Source organism: Opisthocomus hoazin, chromosome 14, assembly GCF_030867145.1.
Source record: "Opisthocomus hoazin isolate bOpiHoa1 chromosome 14, bOpiHoa1.hap1, whole genome shotgun sequence".
In the NCBI taxonomy this organism is placed as follows: Eukaryota; Metazoa; Chordata; class Aves; order Opisthocomiformes; family Opisthocomidae; genus Opisthocomus; species Opisthocomus hoazin.
Window position 1 is genome coordinate 19299795 of NC_134427.1, and position 17746 is coordinate 19317540.

General features: G+C 35.7%; 1 protein-coding gene across 4 annotated transcripts in view; it reads right to left on the bottom strand.

The window, feature by feature from the left end:
- Positions 1–419: 419 nt before the first annotated feature.
- Positions 420–17746, bottom strand: part of SMARCA1 (SNF2 related chromatin remodeling ATPase 1) — a 37295-nt gene continuing 19968 nt past the window's right edge. For 3 of the 4 annotated variants that reach the window (XM_075435883.1, XM_075435885.1, XM_075435886.1), the window contains 9 exons: positions 17537–17656; positions 16259–16369; positions 15963–16076; positions 13423–13545; positions 12076–12208; positions 10983–11101; positions 10573–10785; positions 5276–5386; positions 420–4574 (listed from right to left, as the gene is read on the bottom strand). In XM_075435883.1, coding sequence (XP_075291998.1) covers positions 4503–4574; positions 5276–5386; positions 10573–10785; positions 10983–11101; positions 12076–12208; positions 13423–13545; positions 15963–16076; positions 16259–16369; positions 17537–17656 — 1116 coding nt within the window. In that variant the 3' untranslated portion in view covers positions 420–4502. Of the gene's footprint in view, positions 4575–5275; positions 5387–7342; positions 7522–10572; positions 10786–10982; positions 11102–12075; positions 12209–13422; positions 13546–15962; positions 16077–16258; positions 16370–17536; positions 17657–17746 lie in introns of those variants that run through there. The other variant, XM_075435884.1, reaches the window with a different exon arrangement.

The window sequence follows — 17746 nt, forward strand, 5'->3', positions numbered from 1 at the left end:
TCTCCAAGCAGAATATCTAGCATGTCTAGTAGCGATCAACAGCTGCAGTGACAAAATTCCTGGTCCCTACCATTCTATGACTTCAGCTCCGAAGTATTGTATTTTAGTAATACAGAGGTATTGAATAACAGAAAAACAGTAATATACTTTAATGCAGGATCAATAATGATACTGTATCACACCATACTAAAAGATAACATAGGCAAAGCTGTCACAAAAGTACAGGCACTACTAGTATTTTATTTTAGGTTACAGGAAATTAGAAAGTTTGAAAACAAATGTAGAACAGCCACACCCCACACACCCTTACATTCAGCTACCACAGCCTGAAAGTTAATGAGAGGTATAAGAGCAACAAAAACAAATCAAACTATTTTGAACAGTATCCCAGTGCACGGACACATCTGTACCAGAAGACATCAGGTTCATATTAACTTTTATTTTTATATATGTACAACTTAAGAAACGAATCTCAATTTTAAAAAGTTCAGAAGTTATCTTCCAACAACACAATGTAGACATACCTTTGAGGCAGCAAATATTACCCCTGTTAAGGCTGTTATGAAAGGATTGATATCATGCAAATGCAATTATAGAGTACATTACACTTCAAAATATGCAAACAGAGTTCAACTTCAACTTTTTCAGAAAAAGAACATGTCAAATGTTGTAACTGTGACCCACCAAAGCATTTACATACATGCTTAAAGCTAAGTACACAGACCAGATAAACTTATGCTAAACATAACAACTGTCAAGCTATCTTCGCCAGATCAGAACTGCAGTCAGTAATCAATCCCTTCGAGCACCACCAGTGGCAACGTCTGCACCAACCATGTCTCCTTGCATTCACATAAACCGCTGCCGACTGCAAAAATCCATTTCAGTCGCTAAGGCCCACATTTTTCAGCTTTGGCATTAATTTGTGATCACTGAAGAGTACTTAATCTCTCCAGTGAACCTGGGGAAGAGGCATGCATGGAGAGCACCTGTACCATAGAGCAGTGCACAGCAGGAACTGCTGGTGCTGCAGGAGCTGCGTAACAGAAGTCACTTCCATCAGGCATTTCGAAAGATTCTGATTAATTTCCATATACTGTATTTCTCCCTTATGATCTCAAAGAGTGAAAGCTGGGGCTTTTTAAATCACAACCAGCATTAGCACTGAATCAAACAAGCATTGCTAATCTACAATAAAAAATTGGTACTGAGTATTTTAGCATAGTAATGCCACTTCTCTAAAGATGGTCTAGTATTATCAGCAGGCAGAAAGCTTCATTCCTCCTCTATGTCATTATAAAAAATTGAAATTAAATATAATTAAGATGGTCAGCTGTGTGACTTATTTATTGTCATCACTAACATAACTCAAAAATAAAAGAACTGACAATTTGAAAGCAATGAATATGTGAAAAGAAAAAGAACACAACTGTTGTGACCCCTCCCAGGATGTTACATGCACTGCCTGACATGTACAAGGTGCTAGATGACTACTTTTTCTTCAACCCTAACACAACCAAATTTCAGTTGTCTACTTAAAAGGAAACAACAAATTATTTTCAAGATTTTCTGTCATGTCATTTTTTGACAACTCAAATTTCAAATTGCTTAAAGGCCCAGACTTTTCACAAGTTTTGTATCACGTTACATTCAGTTCTTACAAATTTCTTACAAACAGTATTCCTTGCCTAAGAAAATAGTAGTTAAAAGCAGGAAGATTCTTCTATTTCAGTCCATCTAATTTTGAGTCACAGCAGCATATCATTTAGATACTGCTAGGCACATACTGTGTGTCTGTCTGCAACTAGAAGAATGAAAGGAAAAGAAAGATCCATTTTACTTTAATCCTGACCAGCAGCTGTTAGCAATTTTCTTTAGTTGTCACTGTGGGACATGATGGATGGGAAGACTCAATATGCTGAGGAACTAGTACACAGTGTAGAAGTGCTCTCAAGAACTGTTGTTCAACTGCACATTCAGTTTAACTAGGAACTACAGACTGTAAGAGGTAACAGATAGTTCCTGGGAGCATCTATCATTCTTCAGAGAAGCTGTCAGATCAAGAGGATAATATTTGGAAGAACAAGTGCATCATCTTTTGCTATACAGCTGGTAGATCATGTCATCGACGGAGGAGAAAAGTGAACATTAACTTAAGCGGTAACTGAAACCAAGACATCTGCATAAAAGAACAAGTTGAGATAGTACCATTTGAAGACTTTCCATATACTTTGCAACACAGAGAAACTGGATACACAAAAACATGCAAGTCAAACAAAGCTAATCTACAGTAAACAAAACCAGAATACACTTATTTCAAGGCTTAAAACATTAAAATATTCACCCAATGCTAAATAGGAGTAATGGAATAAGGTCTAGACCTAGCTGTGTAATTCAGTAAAAATTTGATCGGCTCTTTCAGCCTTTATTTCCCTCCTCTTTTTACTTGGTTTTATAATTTCAGGCCATAAACTCTGAGTGACACAGGAGCCGAAAAGCAAATGTAAATAAGGCATCTTCCTCTCTCTATTAATAGCAATGCTCTAGGGATTTGTGATTATATATGTATGTAGCTGCACTGCCTTTTTCCAGCCCATAATTACACGGGATGTCCTTCTCTCAAGGATAAAGCAGGATGTTACCTACTCCAGTAACAAAAATATTATTTGAAAAGACATCCTCCTTTTCTGAGTAGACCTATCCCATCTGGGTTGCACACTCATTTAAAAGCATGCATTGACACCCATCACTTACCTGTCTGAAAGTTGTGCCTCATCATTATCAGATGCAGCTCTCAACTCAGACAGATCTCAACAGATGAATGTCCTTTCTTACACCACAAGTCTTGCAAATAAAAGCCCAGTGAAATAATTTATAACTTGGTCCCCAAACAAAAGATACATTCCAAAATACAAAATCAAATTACTGATCTTTCAAAACACTCAACCAAGTCACCACAAGCATTTTGTCCCAAACCTTAAACATAGACTGTCAAGAAAGGCTGGAAATTACTAATCAAGCTTACAGAGATAAATCCCAGAAAACTTCAAAGACATTCCAATATACTTTAAATGACACAAAAGAATATGGGCATAACTCTGTCCTAAGACTCCAGAACTCTTTATAAAATAAAGTCCTGACTTTTACAAATACAGAAGAAGATAGCCAATGCAAAGCATGAAATACAAAGAGTTTAAAGATGTTTTTTCATCTCAAAACACCTCAAACCACAGAAGGAAGCAAACTGCACTAGAAGAAATTTACAAGTAGTCTTCAAGGGGAAGTACCATGTAAAGCACACTGCACAAATCTAGACTTGACATTATGAGGGCATGTCTCACTGTAGCAAGGTCCATACTGAACACGAGATCAGAGACAGAAGATTAAAGTAAAACATTAGATGTCACAGTCACTGTTCTACTGATCTGGGAAAGGCAGAGACTCCGAGGTGAGCAGAAACTATGAACATGCTTAATAAAGGCCATTCTTGCCAAGTCAAAAAATCATACATCCAACACTTTCATCCCTTCATTAAAATAGAAATACCAAAAAGGAGCACTCCATAACATATCCCCATTGCTTCTGACTGACACGTTGAATCAAAGGTAAAAGCAGAAAGTTAGCAGAGATTAGAGTAGCAAAGATCTCTTAGCACAAGGCAGCACAGCTGAGCAGCCTACCAACCAGAAAATTAATTATTTTGTTTGTTACTTAAAAAAGAAGCTGTTAGTTGACTCTTCAGTTTATTAGGCATAAAAAAGTTTTCACCCGGAGGTCATTCTGAAAAACACCTCACCCTGTGCTTAAGCCTGTATTAAGCCCAGCAAAAAACAGTGATAAAGAAACAAATAAACGTCTAAGTATTTGCTGGCTTTCCTTCCAAACATTTCAGAGAAAAATGTCAGTTTAATGCTGACAGCAAACAAGGATGTCAGTCTAATTAGATTTTTTTGTTTGTTTTGTCATGCTCCTGATCCTATCTAAGTACTCCTCTGAAAAAAACAAAGCTCTGATTGATGATGAAGGCACAATTATACAAACCTTAACATTCACTCTAAACGCAACTATTCCAAAAATGGAGAGAGGGTAGGGAAAAAAAAGGTGGAGTATATTTCTCTTCAAATAATTAAGTCAGTTTATTTTCCAAATTTAAAATATGAAACAACAATAATACAGCTATAGAATCTAGGTTTTCTTTCAAAGCAGCAGCATATAAAACATATAAAAGCTAAAACCTCAGCACAAGCTTCAAAAAAACAAAGACTGAGTGAATTTTGCCAAAGACCTGAAACTCACAAAATACAGTACACACAAATACTGGAATGCATAAGATAAAGCTACACGTTTTAGGTAGAGAAAGACATTGTAAAGTATACAAAATTTGCAAAAGTAAACCATGGGATCTGGGGGAGAGTACCATGAATACAAAGAAGTTGGTAATTAATACTTGTAGATGAAGAGAAGAAAGTGGCAGGTTTACGTTTAGCATTCAGTTTTCCGGTTCATGACTTCACTTTCTTAGCATCTTTTTTTCCAGAGTTCTCGGATGCCAAATCTGCTTTTCTTTTCTGTGACTAGAAAGAGAAAAAAATATTTTATAAATTCTACAAAATGGTGGCATTATTAAAAAAAAAAAAATTAAGTACAAAACTTACTACTCAGAAAGAAGATAAGTGACCCTAATGTATTATACGCTTCAGTGCGGCTTTGTAGGATGTAAAGGAAGGGCAAACAAAATTCCCAGCTTTCAACACTTAATTCTGCTACCCTTTTTATCTTCTTGAAATCATTACATGGTCTCAGTGGTACAGGTACCACACATACCATGAATTGGATGAAAAGATCAGGACCTTGACTTATACACAATTCTGTTCTAAAGATGACAACTCTTCAAAATAAGAGAAGCACTTCTTATAATTTCTTCTTCTAGGAACTACTCTGTAGGGGAGGAATAACAATCTGAGATTAAACTGAAGCAAACACATAATGTAAACATGTAGGTAGAAAGAGGGCAGCACTACATTTTCTTAAAGTCTTCTTCTGCTACTTAAATGATTAAGACTCCTCTCTAAAACAAAAAGCCCCAAAAACCTATGAACTGGGAATACCTACGTGAAATCTAGGAAAGCTATGAATAGACAAATACTTCAGTTTAACCTCTCAACTAATGGTTTATACTAAAACATTCAGTGGCTACAATTATCTTTTTCATTGTCTAACAAAATATAATTGAGTTCTGCCCCACTAGAAGTAAAGTAAGTACTGCTAAACATACTGCTGTAACTTTTGCTCCTCTTTTCTTCTTTTCAGCTCTTTCTTTTTCCTCAATTTCCATATTTTCTTTTTCTATTAATGATATGAGAGTATTGCAGCGTCTCTGGAACTCCTAAGGAAAAAGAAAACATTAAACTCTCTAAATAAATTACATGAACTCTCTCATTTACATGAAAATGTTCAAAACTCTTGAGTTCTAAAATACTTCAGTTTTCCAAAAACATTCAATATTTATGCATTAATAAGATTAGCTTAGTTATTGTTTATCTGTCTTTACCTTAGTGCAACCTTCTTTATAACTAGAGAGATATTTACTGAAATATTCAAACTTCTTGACAATGAGTTTTCAGGATTGTCTGTATCTTCCAAAGTGACACCCCAAAAGACTGATCTCATCTTTCATCTTGTTTCGATAAAGCAAGTTACACCCTGCCAGCATACTATGCCAGATTTTAGGAAAAGAGGTCTTCAAGTATATCTTTAAAGCAGAGAGAAAAGGAATCAAAGCTATGAAGTAATGCTTCGCTGTGGCACACAGACTAGTTTTTTGTGATAAGACACTGTAAAGCTCCAAACTGGCAAAAATCTATCCAGTCTTAGATCATGAACTCACTGTTGTATTTTTTATTCAAACAGCACCCAAAATGTAGCAGGCCCTAAATGCTTTTAGATCAAGGCCTCCAAGCAATCTGAAAGTGATCAAGATTAAATGCCGTAAGGTCATATATAAACCAAAAAATATTTCCAATACAACTCTAAAAGTATCTGCATTGCAGTTAGTAACCGTTGGCTTTGTTAATGGAACTCATTTGACCTGGACATTTTCTTGTATCCCATCCCAAAAATCTCTTACCAAATACTGAATAATTATAATAAAACAGAGTATACACTATTATATATGTTCTATGTACATTGAAAAGAGTGACTCCATGTGCTTTTCTTCCCAACTCCAAGCAGGAAGCTTTCTTCTGAGAAAAAAAGCCAGAAAAATGTGTCTTATCTCTATTAAATTCAATGAAGCAATTTCTGAACCACAAGCTATCCTCAAATTACCTAGTAGCATAAATCTTAATCTACAACTGGTCTATTTGCAATGAAGTGAACAGGTGACCTTTCGCCCTGGAATTAGTCTCTATTTTCTCAGCATCTGTAACCTGTACATTGCCTCAGCCAGCACATTACGTGATGGAAAACGATCCAGCCTGCACACTTTCTTGATCCTGAACATTCTGAAACAGCCAAGCATATGACTCTTCTCCGAGACGTTAATACCCTCAAGCTTAGCCACATTCCTCAAGTTCTACAGTTTCCACAGCTTCCTCTACCAAAGGGGTTCCATGGCCTTGGGTGAAAGCTGTCTAATTCAGAATGGACGCAGACAATTCTGCCACTGCATGAATTTAAAAAAAAAAAAAAAAAAAAGAAAAAATTACTCCAGGACATTTTTCTTTACAGCTCCCTACTGGAAGTATTCCAGCCCCATGCATGTGGTTTTGCAAACAGAGTATTATAATGAGTCATTTCTACCACATCCATGTAAAAGTAACCCCACATCCCCTAGTACAGGTGCAACCTTAAATCCGGGTGTCACGCTTGTGCTCTGGAATGCGACAGTCCTGCTGGAGCTAAAATACTCTCACTTCAACCAACAAAACCCCTCACATTCCACCTACACAACAGTTTTTAGATAAAAAGGGAACAAGTCTGAGAAAACCTGAGTGCAAGCCACCCCAGCATACATTGCACCCCCAAACGCAGAACAAAAGAGAGCCTCTGTCCCAAAAATCTACACACTGTAGATGAACAGAGATGATAAAAAGTAAAAGACAGAAGTAGAAAGATGACAGTCAATGTCAGAAGCATTTTACATCATTTCAATTTATGTACTTGCACTCAAAGACTTAGGAGCTGTAGGTAAAGAGTGATGACAAGCTGCTCCGCAGTAACAATCAGCTAGATCTTTTCCAGTATACAAGAAACGAGGACTAAGAAATAACCTTGATCCATTTGCCTAAGGCGCTAAGAAAAATCCTCCTCTTTCCTGGGGAAAAATGCTTGCATAACATACCTTTATTAAAGTGTACAGGTTCACGGTTAAGACTTTCCAGATGGACTACTACTCCAGAACAACATGCTGTGGACAGAGGATGGACTCAAAACCCATTTTCTCTGGAGAATCACAGCAGCAATTGACAGTAACATGCAATACGCACACAGGTTTCTTCCACACCTCCCATCAGAAAGAATCTGCAGAATAAATCCTGCTCTGAGCTACCGAAATTGCAGTATGGACTGATCCATTCCATTTTATTACTATTAAAATACACTTACAGTTTAAAATGCTTTGTGCCTTCGGAGATGAGATTTTATTCAGTGTGGCCTGATACTTTTCTCTTTAGGATGGAAAGAGCTAAGATGTACTTTGCTCACCCCTTCATAGCTATAAAGACTGGTATTGCAATAAATAAGATGGGAGCACTGAACCATCACCTTCTGCATGACTGAAGGCAGAGATGCTGACTTGGGAGTGAAAGTAGCCCTAAGCTCTGTCAGCAGGCCTGTATATTCCTGTATTGACAAAGGAGTCATTCGTCTTATACTGGGTAGGGTTTGCAGAAAGGTAACAGAGAATATGCATTATTTATTACTTCAGAAATAAGTACATGATTCACTGCTGCCACAACACTTTGCATTCTTCCTGCATGGTCAGAAATAAAAGAACAACTACAACTAAACTTAAAAATTTAAACCCCTGTGCCGAGTTGAAAATTACAGTTTTAGGCACTCTCAATCTCTTTGAAAACTTACATTTTGGGTAGACCATCTGGTTTTGGAATAAATAAATGAAGCAGAATTTTTGTTTTCCGAAGAGAAATTTTCAGAAGGAGAAGAAACAGAAATAAGAAGATGGAAGATAAATTAGTTCTTTATACGGAATTCAAGAGACATCTAGTGGTTAGTAGAACAGAGAGTTTTCTCGGAGAGCCTGGCAAGTCCTTTTCAGAATCCCACCGCCCTTTCTGTCTTGTTTTGTTTCAGTTTGAATGTAATCAAGGGTAATTTTGAGATCACATGTGAATTTCAGTATTCTAAGAGGTTTTATCCACTTTCACTGAACTTACTATTTACCCGTTTATAGAGATTTGTATTTATACTTTGCTCATTATTCTTGGTATCAAGTGACTTTCCAGCACTTTTCTTCATAAAAATTATGTAAATGAAAACCAGTGCAAAACGGACCCACAGAAATTAATAATTCCCCAAATGTCAGGATATTTGAATACATAAAATATACACCCGATTGGCAGTTATAAACTACTGTACTATACATATGACAATTTAAAACATCTCAGAAAATTAAAAGCACGTTGAAAGATTACTTTAGTTTTGTATTTTTGTACTATTCTTTTGCAACAGCATAATAGTAGAAAAACTAAAAATACTAATATTAATGGATAGAACTCTAAAAGAAAAGATCAGCCAACAGATTCACTATATTGCCAGTGCCTCAATTCAGCATTAGACACCACAGAATGTATTTCTACACTTTAGCAAATGATTCCTATTCCCTTTAAAAAGAAAATTATACTGAACATAAGGATCGTCAAGAAGATTTAAACTGAATATTTAACTCTATCCCTGACTTGGCTATATGTCAACTCATATTAAATGTTGAGCTACATTTTTAATGTCTAGTACCAATTTCTATGATTTACTTAAATAGTTTCCCCCACAGACGACTTAAAAGAAACTTCGCAATAGACTAAATATTGGAAGTTTCTGTCTTTATGGATGTAGTTTTAAAATACAGTATTTCTCCAAACGGACATTTTAGCAAGAAAAGCTCGTAATTCTTTTTAATTAAGGGATAACTGCTGCACTATCCAGAAACACTTTAATTGCTGAAACATCAAGTAGAAATTGTACTGTATAATTGTAAGTAGCACTGGGAAAAGCAATATTCCCACCTGTTCAAATACACATTTTAAATATTTTATCTTATGTTTTATTTAATCTTAGTACGGTACCCAGCACTCTGAAAGAACATTTTATAAACAAATCCTGAGGCCAGGAAATGAAGACAGCAAACAATAACGCAGTGGTTCTGCAACTGCTAAACTACTATGAAATCCAGATTTGTATGTGAAATGACATTTAAGTTAAATGCTATGCTGCAGTGATGTAATTAGAAATTTGCTTACAAGGCAATGAGGAGAATCTGTCAGCTGTATAAGGGACAGTGTGCTCCACTTTATCAGCCAAGACCAACATGGTTTTGTATTCAAGCAGACAAAAAACAGATGCCAGCTCTCACCCATCACAAGTGAGTAAGATGAAGTTACTTCTGGTACTATAAAAAAAAAATCTGGAAGTACATTTTTCCCATATAAGTACGTTCACATGAAAACACACGCGTGTGTTTCTTACGTAAGGTGTACAGACTTACAAATTTTACTCATAAGGAACTGGATCAGGGGAGATCTACGCAAAAATTCCAGGGGAGAGCTAACAGCTTTTTTTCATTAAAGAGTCCCATATTCTGAGGTTGGTACCTACATAGCTTATTATTTGCAACTACCACAGCTTCTGTTAGTGTTATAACTTCCCACTTAATGATCAAATTAAAAAAAAAAAAAGGCTCTACTCTTCAGAGAAAGGAAAAAAAAAGCTGAAGTTCAGAGTACTAGTCTACTTGCTATTAAACTTGTATTATATTCTCTAAGTATGAACAAAATCCTCAGAAATGTATAAAAAAAAAAAGTTAAGCACTTGCATGTAATAATCCTTCTTCACAGCTACAAACTGCACTTTAAACCAACTACTTCAATGATTAACTCTTACATGAATCCCTAAATTTCCTCACCCTTTTAGAAATTAAGTACCAATATTAGAAAAGCTGTTCTTTCCTCCCAGGGTATAATTCAGGTGTTTTCAGTCTTTACTATCCGTCATGTTTTAAGAGACATTGCTTGGTAAAACTTTTAGCTTGTAATAAAAGTAACAAGGGAATTTGTAAGGATAGTCTACCTCTGCATTAAACCCTTTGGGTAACACGGGACTTCAGCTTGGCAGGTTTTCTAATCTGTTTGTTTCAGCCGTATTGTGTTGTTTCTTGTACTAAGGAAAAAGGTTATTTTACTAAAAACTATAAATAAGAATAAAAACTGAAGTTATTTTTTCAGCACGTATTTCCTAGACTCCAATATTCTAGCACAAACCCAAATTTTACGTGATGGTGCTTAGAAAAAGGAACAAGATGCTTCATTTAATGACTCAGTCTGTGTAACTGCTACCTACCATTGCAGTTCTAGATTTGATGAACCAGTCAAATCTGAACTGAGGAGCATTGCGCACACACTGCCTTAGTTCCTCGTACACATTTTCTTTGTCAAAGCCCATCTTGTGTAACATGCATATCAAAAATCTGTCCTCCTCTTCTGTGTAATTTTTCCCTTTGTTTGTTCCATACTGAATACGCAGCTGATGAAAAGGCGCTTTATACCTTGCGATCTGAATGAAAAACAAAAATAAGGCCTATAAACATAGGATTACATCAAGGATTTATTATATATTAGTGTAGATTATCTATATAATGTATACTATATATATGCTATATAAAAAGACAGAACTCCCATCCCCAACTTCTCCTTTTCTGAAGGAATTTGGAAGAAGTCAGCCGCAGAAAAAGAAAAACCTGCGATGATTACTTTGGCATCGAGGGCTTTCTTGATACTGATCCTTCGCTGAATTCTTGCCTCTCCTCGTTCAATCTGAGCCATAATCCGCTCAATGTCCTGTAGTTCATTACAACGTTCCCAGAAAACAGCTAAAAATGCAAAACATAATTTGTAAAATAAAATCGTTTCCTCTAGTCTTAATACTTTACTCAGTTGAGGCACTCCAGCAAAAAAGGAATGCAGTCTGTGGTTCCATTAATTCTTAAAAGATTTGTTAACACTCTCCCTTTTGCTGTGCTAGCCAAGAAATAAACTTGCACAGACCCTTTATTCAATGTCTTTAAAAGCTAACTGTAAGCAAAGGTTTAGTAACAACCTTAAACAGAGTTAACATTTAACATAATTACTTGCAGCCAAGTGAATCTCTGCAAAAAAATTACTTTTAAGGATAGCTTTTCGTAACAATGATGAAACAGTCTAGAGCTGCTAGTCATATCCATATTTCACTTTTCACTAGCTATCTCTAAGGTCAGAGAATACTGCTCTAAAAACTAGTAATTTGTGCCTTCTCCAGCGACATCTTTTAGCCAACCCAAAATAAATTCAACACTTTGAAGGGAACTCTTGTGGAGCTATTCCTTTTTAAGCTATGGGAAGAACATTGCAAAGCTAAATTTTATAAAGGCATCTAGTAAAATTAAATCCAACAATGAAAGAGGAATAATTCCATACAAATTAAAAAGCATTGTGTAAATACAAAAGACAAAGACACCATGTACTAGCTAAAACAGCATATATACCCACAGCATAAGGAATCATGTTGCCACTACAAGGCAACTTGATGATTCCACAAGACCGTGTTGTCAATGCAAACGAACTATGTCGAGTTCTAAATTTTGACTAAGGAAGCATAAAGGCAACTGAAGGTATATTCATATTCTGCAAATCCAACCTTGTTAACAGAATCAAGTCTTCTGAAAAGAACCACCACGTACTTTAAAAAAAAAAAAAAAAAAAATCTTATACTCACCAAATTCTACATATGGTAATCTTACAAGAACATGTAGCAAAAAAATATGGTAATACCATGTGATTAAGAAATAAAGTTCAAAATATCACAAACCTGAATACTCAATGACCTCCTCAGGTGACTTTCCCTCCACCTCACGAGCAATATTGTCTATATCGTCACGACCATATTTCTCATTAGCTTTAATAAACTGGTTAAAATCTCTTTTATTCCAGTTTGTAAAACCCTGTAAGCGGCAAGAGACCAAGAAGGCATTACTACGTAGAAGGGAAACCTTTTTCAAGATTTTGTCTTATGTATGTATCATTTGCTCCAGTTGGCGATGCCTCTGCAATGGCACATAATTACAGTGGTTAATGGTCTTTCAGGATTTCCATAAACTTGTATTATCCAGGGTTTATTACTGAATCATTAGAAATCTAAACAGTTATTTTTGTGCCTGACTCCACATGCATTAGTAAGAGCATTTTGCTCCTACTTCTTTTTAAACTTTTTATGTGGTATTTCTCCAAAGAAACAAGCTCAATGACAGGTTACTGAAATTTTATTTAAGTGACCCTTCAGCAGATACAAGCAACAAATGTCTTGGGACTATAGGGTGCACCAATGCAAGTATCATGATGACTTCGGACATTTCCAAACCTTGAATCAGACAAACAGCTGGATGAAAGGATAAGTATGTCAAGAAAATCTCTAGTCCAAAAAGACGCAATCAAATGGAAACTCTATAGCACTGTCAAATCGAAAATTTGTTATGTACCGACAAAATGAATCCAAAACTGAACAGCAGTTAAGTGAGATGCAATGCACAAAAACATCATCCACAAATGAGACATTGCAATGTAAAGAGAGGGAAAGGAGAAAACATCAAGAACAAACAAACAAACAAGAAAATCACATGCCTGAACAACAATTTGCAGTGTACTGACTTTCTTTCACCACAGAAATACATTTACAAGGAACTCTGTCAGTTCTCCAGCTGAACAGACTCGCTCCACAATTCGGTAGCATCTTTACAAGAAGTCTAATATATACAATACAAATACTACTTTTTAAGCATTAACAGCAGTTCTGACATGCACATCAGCACCAGCTTAAATATTTCCTTGGCTATAAAAAGGTGAAAATAACAGTCAAATTGTGACGTTGAAAATTTCTTCTCAAGGTACACTATGCCCAATTCTTTGACAGAAAACTTTCTGAATCAAGGAATTCGGATTTTCTGAATTCAAGGAAATAGCAGGTGACCAAGACGTAAGCTTTTTCAAGGACAGGAAAGGTCCCTCGAACCAAAACCAAGCAGAATCACTACATGTTGTGCAATGTCCTCTTTCTATAACATCACTGTAGCTTTCCTGTACATATTTATCATTATTAGTATTTATATGCCATACTAGTAAAAAAAATTATGATTAAATACTTCAGCTGTTTTTACGTTACCTGTGTTAGAAGCTTTTCTTTCTCTTCAGTTTCCTCAGTATTCAGAGGCATAGACTCATCTATCTTCTTTTGTTCCTCTTTTTGTACCTGAGCTGCATTTGGGAGGTCAGGATTCCTGGGGACCTAAAATCAGAGGTATCAATAAGCAGTAGTGCAGCAGTATTATTAAAGAGACTGTACACTTTTCTGCCAACCTTGGTTTACAATTTACAAGCTCATGTTAGATCTCACAGGACTGATGTAGTCCACACCCACTAAGCACTACCTGCCACAAAACAAATACACACAAACAAAAAAACCACCAAACCCAAACAAGAAAAACCCACCACCCCACACCTCAGCTACTTAGCAAAAAACAAACAGTAAAAATATTTTCAAATAACTAGCAGAATATTTTCATCAGTATCTACAAACTGTTGCAAAATTGAAAATATTATCCTCCAAGATAAGGTGATGTATCAAATACTATCATTTATCTGTTTGTTCTTTCTTGTCTCACTAACTCTTAATGTCAAGTTTATCTTCACCTATAAGTAACGAGACCTATTCACTACTTTAAAAATTTCAGTAAAAACACTGTAGAATACACATAAATGGTAAAATATGTTTTTTCTAACTACTAAATATTACAGCACTGATCTGTACAACAGTTACCAGATGTTTTACCTAGATTCGAATCTTTTAGCTTAAGCCTTTCCTACCAGAACTAGCACTAGATTTTGTCAAATTTATATTATAGTTTTGTTATGCCCTGTACCCATCACCTGTACACACAGACTTAGGGATATTCTGAGAGCAGAGCCTCACCTAGTGTAAGCTGTCTTAGTTCACTGATTTCAGTGGCACTTTTCATTAGCTAAGGATCTGCTCTCTTATATCCAACAGTTCATCATGGTTTGTAACTACGATGAAATGCTAAGTTCTGCCAGGCTTACTATAAAGCTATGCATACTGCCAAAGTAAGGACCAGACAGACAACACCATGTAAACAAGGCCTAGAAACATTTTATCTGTCCCTCTCCACACCGATACCAATTTAATATTTGTGATCTTTAAACTGTGTATTGCAATGCCATATTACACAGCAGCTAACAAGTCAGAAACCAGTACCCAGTAAAGATTTTGTAGATCTTACATGTTTCTGCAGCAAAAGGCAAAGGAAGTTAAGAGCAGTTTTTAACATCTGGCTAAGAAATTTTCTTGTCTTTCGTGGTTTAAGTTAAGACTGATACACAAAGCTTGGTCTCTACCTATTTTACATCTTCTGATATTGCTTATGGCAGTCTTCAGTTTTAATAAGAAACTCTCTTCAGATGGAAAGTTATACTTCCATTTCAAAGCAGAACAAACTTCTTCAAGTTTATCACTTTCATCACCAGTAAACAGTAATCTAACTTTAAGATGACAAGTATTCATGTTCGACCTACCCAATCTGTCAGATTTCATTAACAGGACCAAAACACCTCTCTACACGCATACTGTCAACATCAGCAATTCTCTCATCCTTATTTGTTGGAGCATCAACTGAATAATTTCTTTACCTAAGCTAATTACACTTCCTTTAATTCTGATCTTACTTCTATCCTGCCATCCACATAAAATTCTTTTTGTTTCAAACTAGATTTGAAGACACCTTCTGCTTTTTCTCAAAAATATGTTTTGCTAATACTCATTCTACTTTTTAGAAACACCAATTCCCTATCTGTTGCTTTGTATGACAAGCTTATGTTCTCCAACACAGTTTCAATGTGATTTCTTCCTGCTGCAACCTGCCACGAAACATGGGGCTTTATAAAGTAAGTTACATGTCTGGAAGTAGGGGATCCATTTGATTTACTCAGCCAATACTGGCACAAGTAATCAAAATCAACATCAAAATACAATCCATGTTCACTGTACCTCCAGTAATGTCAGCAGGGAAGAGGAAGAAATTCAGCTAAGGCACAGTACGACAAAAAAGTCTGCCGACTGATTTTCTTTTTGTAGTAGTAATATATTCAGACTTCTCCACACCTTCACACATTTTATGTCCCAGCAAAACGGAAGGAAAACTGATGTCACTTTACTTACCATCATATCAACACAAAGTCAGCTTCAATATTACCTTAAGCTACTTTCTGCACAAGATATACAAAAGATGGAAGGTGATCTTATATCAGCCAAAAACATTATTCTCACCTCAGACCACATATCACACTTTTGTTATTGAGAAATATATGAAGGATTAGAACCATCTTTCTTTTTTCTACTCTATTTTATTGTTAGGAACCCACCACAAAGCTACACTTCTATGAAATTTTTAATGAAAGAAGGAATTAGATTACTTCTTCGGTTCCACAATGGAACAGAAACAGGTGAATAGAGGTTTTAAGCCTTGTTCCTTCACAATGAGAAGCACTTTGCAAAAAGTAAGACCAGAATGATGTGTTTTTTAGTTGCCATCATATTTACTTCATTTAGCTATTGTCAAGGTTCCAATAAAACTGCAAAGAGGAATACAAATACATTTCACTAATCTGAAGAGAAAAAAAACCCATTACCTTATATCCTATAGTCTTACGGTAATACAGAATTTCTTTTTCCAGAAGTTCAAATAGCCGTGGTGGGAAAAACTGGAAATCCTGAATATTTGGTTGTTTTGGAGGTCGTGGAGCCTTCAAAAATATACAGATACATTAATATTATAGAAGTTTGATTTCTGTGCAATAAAACTGCTGTAATTCAGCAGCAGTGGCAACCTATCACTTCGTAAATACATTTGTTTTATCACCAGCAACATGGGAGAGAAGCGCAAAATAACAACATAAAAAACCCTCCACACTTGTCAGCTCCTTACCTTTGGCACTTTCGGTTCACTAACACGTAGGGCTTCTCTGAAATAAGCATCAACTGCGTAATTAGCTTTGCGTTCTCGTTTTGGAGGCTCTATCCATTCCATCATGCTCATCTACATGCAAAATAGAATAAAGAGATCTTAAAGTAACTATACGCTTTACTAAAGTTACAAAAATAATGACTAACATGGCACAGCAAAACAGGAATGTATTTTGCATGACAAATCTAATGGTTGTGCTTAACAATTTGGATACTACAACAAGCTCAAAAAGAAGCTAGAAATTATACCCGATTATAATGCATAAAAGATAATGCATAAGTAAGGGAGTGCAGTGGCATGACAGATCCCTTTACAGTATTCTACTTATTTCAGACACATGAGTAAGGTTATGATTCCATCAACCAAAACACAATGGAAGGACCGAGAACCTAGGCTCTGAATTCTATACTATCTTGTGATACAAATTAATTGCTTTTCCTCTAAATATCACAATTAGTAACCTCTACAGAGGCAACAACACTGGCAAAGAAATCCATTAGCAGCAAATTAATCTTAACTAGATTACTTGAATTCAACTTACTACAGCATATTTCAAGACTACGCTGTATTTAGCTAACTTCTTGTAATGAAATTATCCACATAAAAAAAGAATCTTATGTATATACACACACCCCACACTATTCTCATTAAATATTTGATTTTTCTAAATGTTTCTTCAGAATCGATAAGAAACCTGGGTTAGAAGGGCATTCTGTAGTTAACAATAAGATCTGATTCCAGATAAGATCTCAAGGATATCTTTACCATACATCCCACACAAAACACAGGCGCACAGCAGTAACGTTGTGGGATGCTGCCCAATACCTCTGTTTGAATGATCCTTCTACAGCTAGGTAAATCATTGTACAAACTGTTCACATTAACGCTTGCGATTAAAACTTTCACTGCACAAAAGACTGAAGTCCAAGTTCCACAAAATCACTATTAGGCCTGGTTTTTCCTCTGTCATGTGGCAGTAAAATAATGCTGACTGCAGCAGTACGGTAGGATGCAACATAGTATTTTTGCAATATTATCAGATTTTACCATGAATAAAAACAGTGGAGCTGAAAGCCAATTTAACCAAAATTCAGAATATTGATGCTTCTGCAGAGCTAAGTGCATTTTTCAGTAGCTTCTTACTTCTCTAGAATAACCTTTATAGCCATTAACGTTTCTAGTAAGGCCTTTATGCTTGCACCTCTAATCTAAATTCTTGAAGACTTTAAGAAAAATTACCTTTTGTTTTTCTCTATAATCTTCACCTTCGAAGTTATATAAGCTCATCTCTGTGTCCATAGTGAAATTTCGTAAGGAGCTCTCCCCCATTTTCTGCAATCGTTCATTCATTTCAGCTGTCTGAAACACAGGAAGATACTTGTAGGCTCACCCAAGCTGTTTTGTCTTTTCTGAAAAAAAGCAGCTTTCATCATTTTTAAAACATTCTTG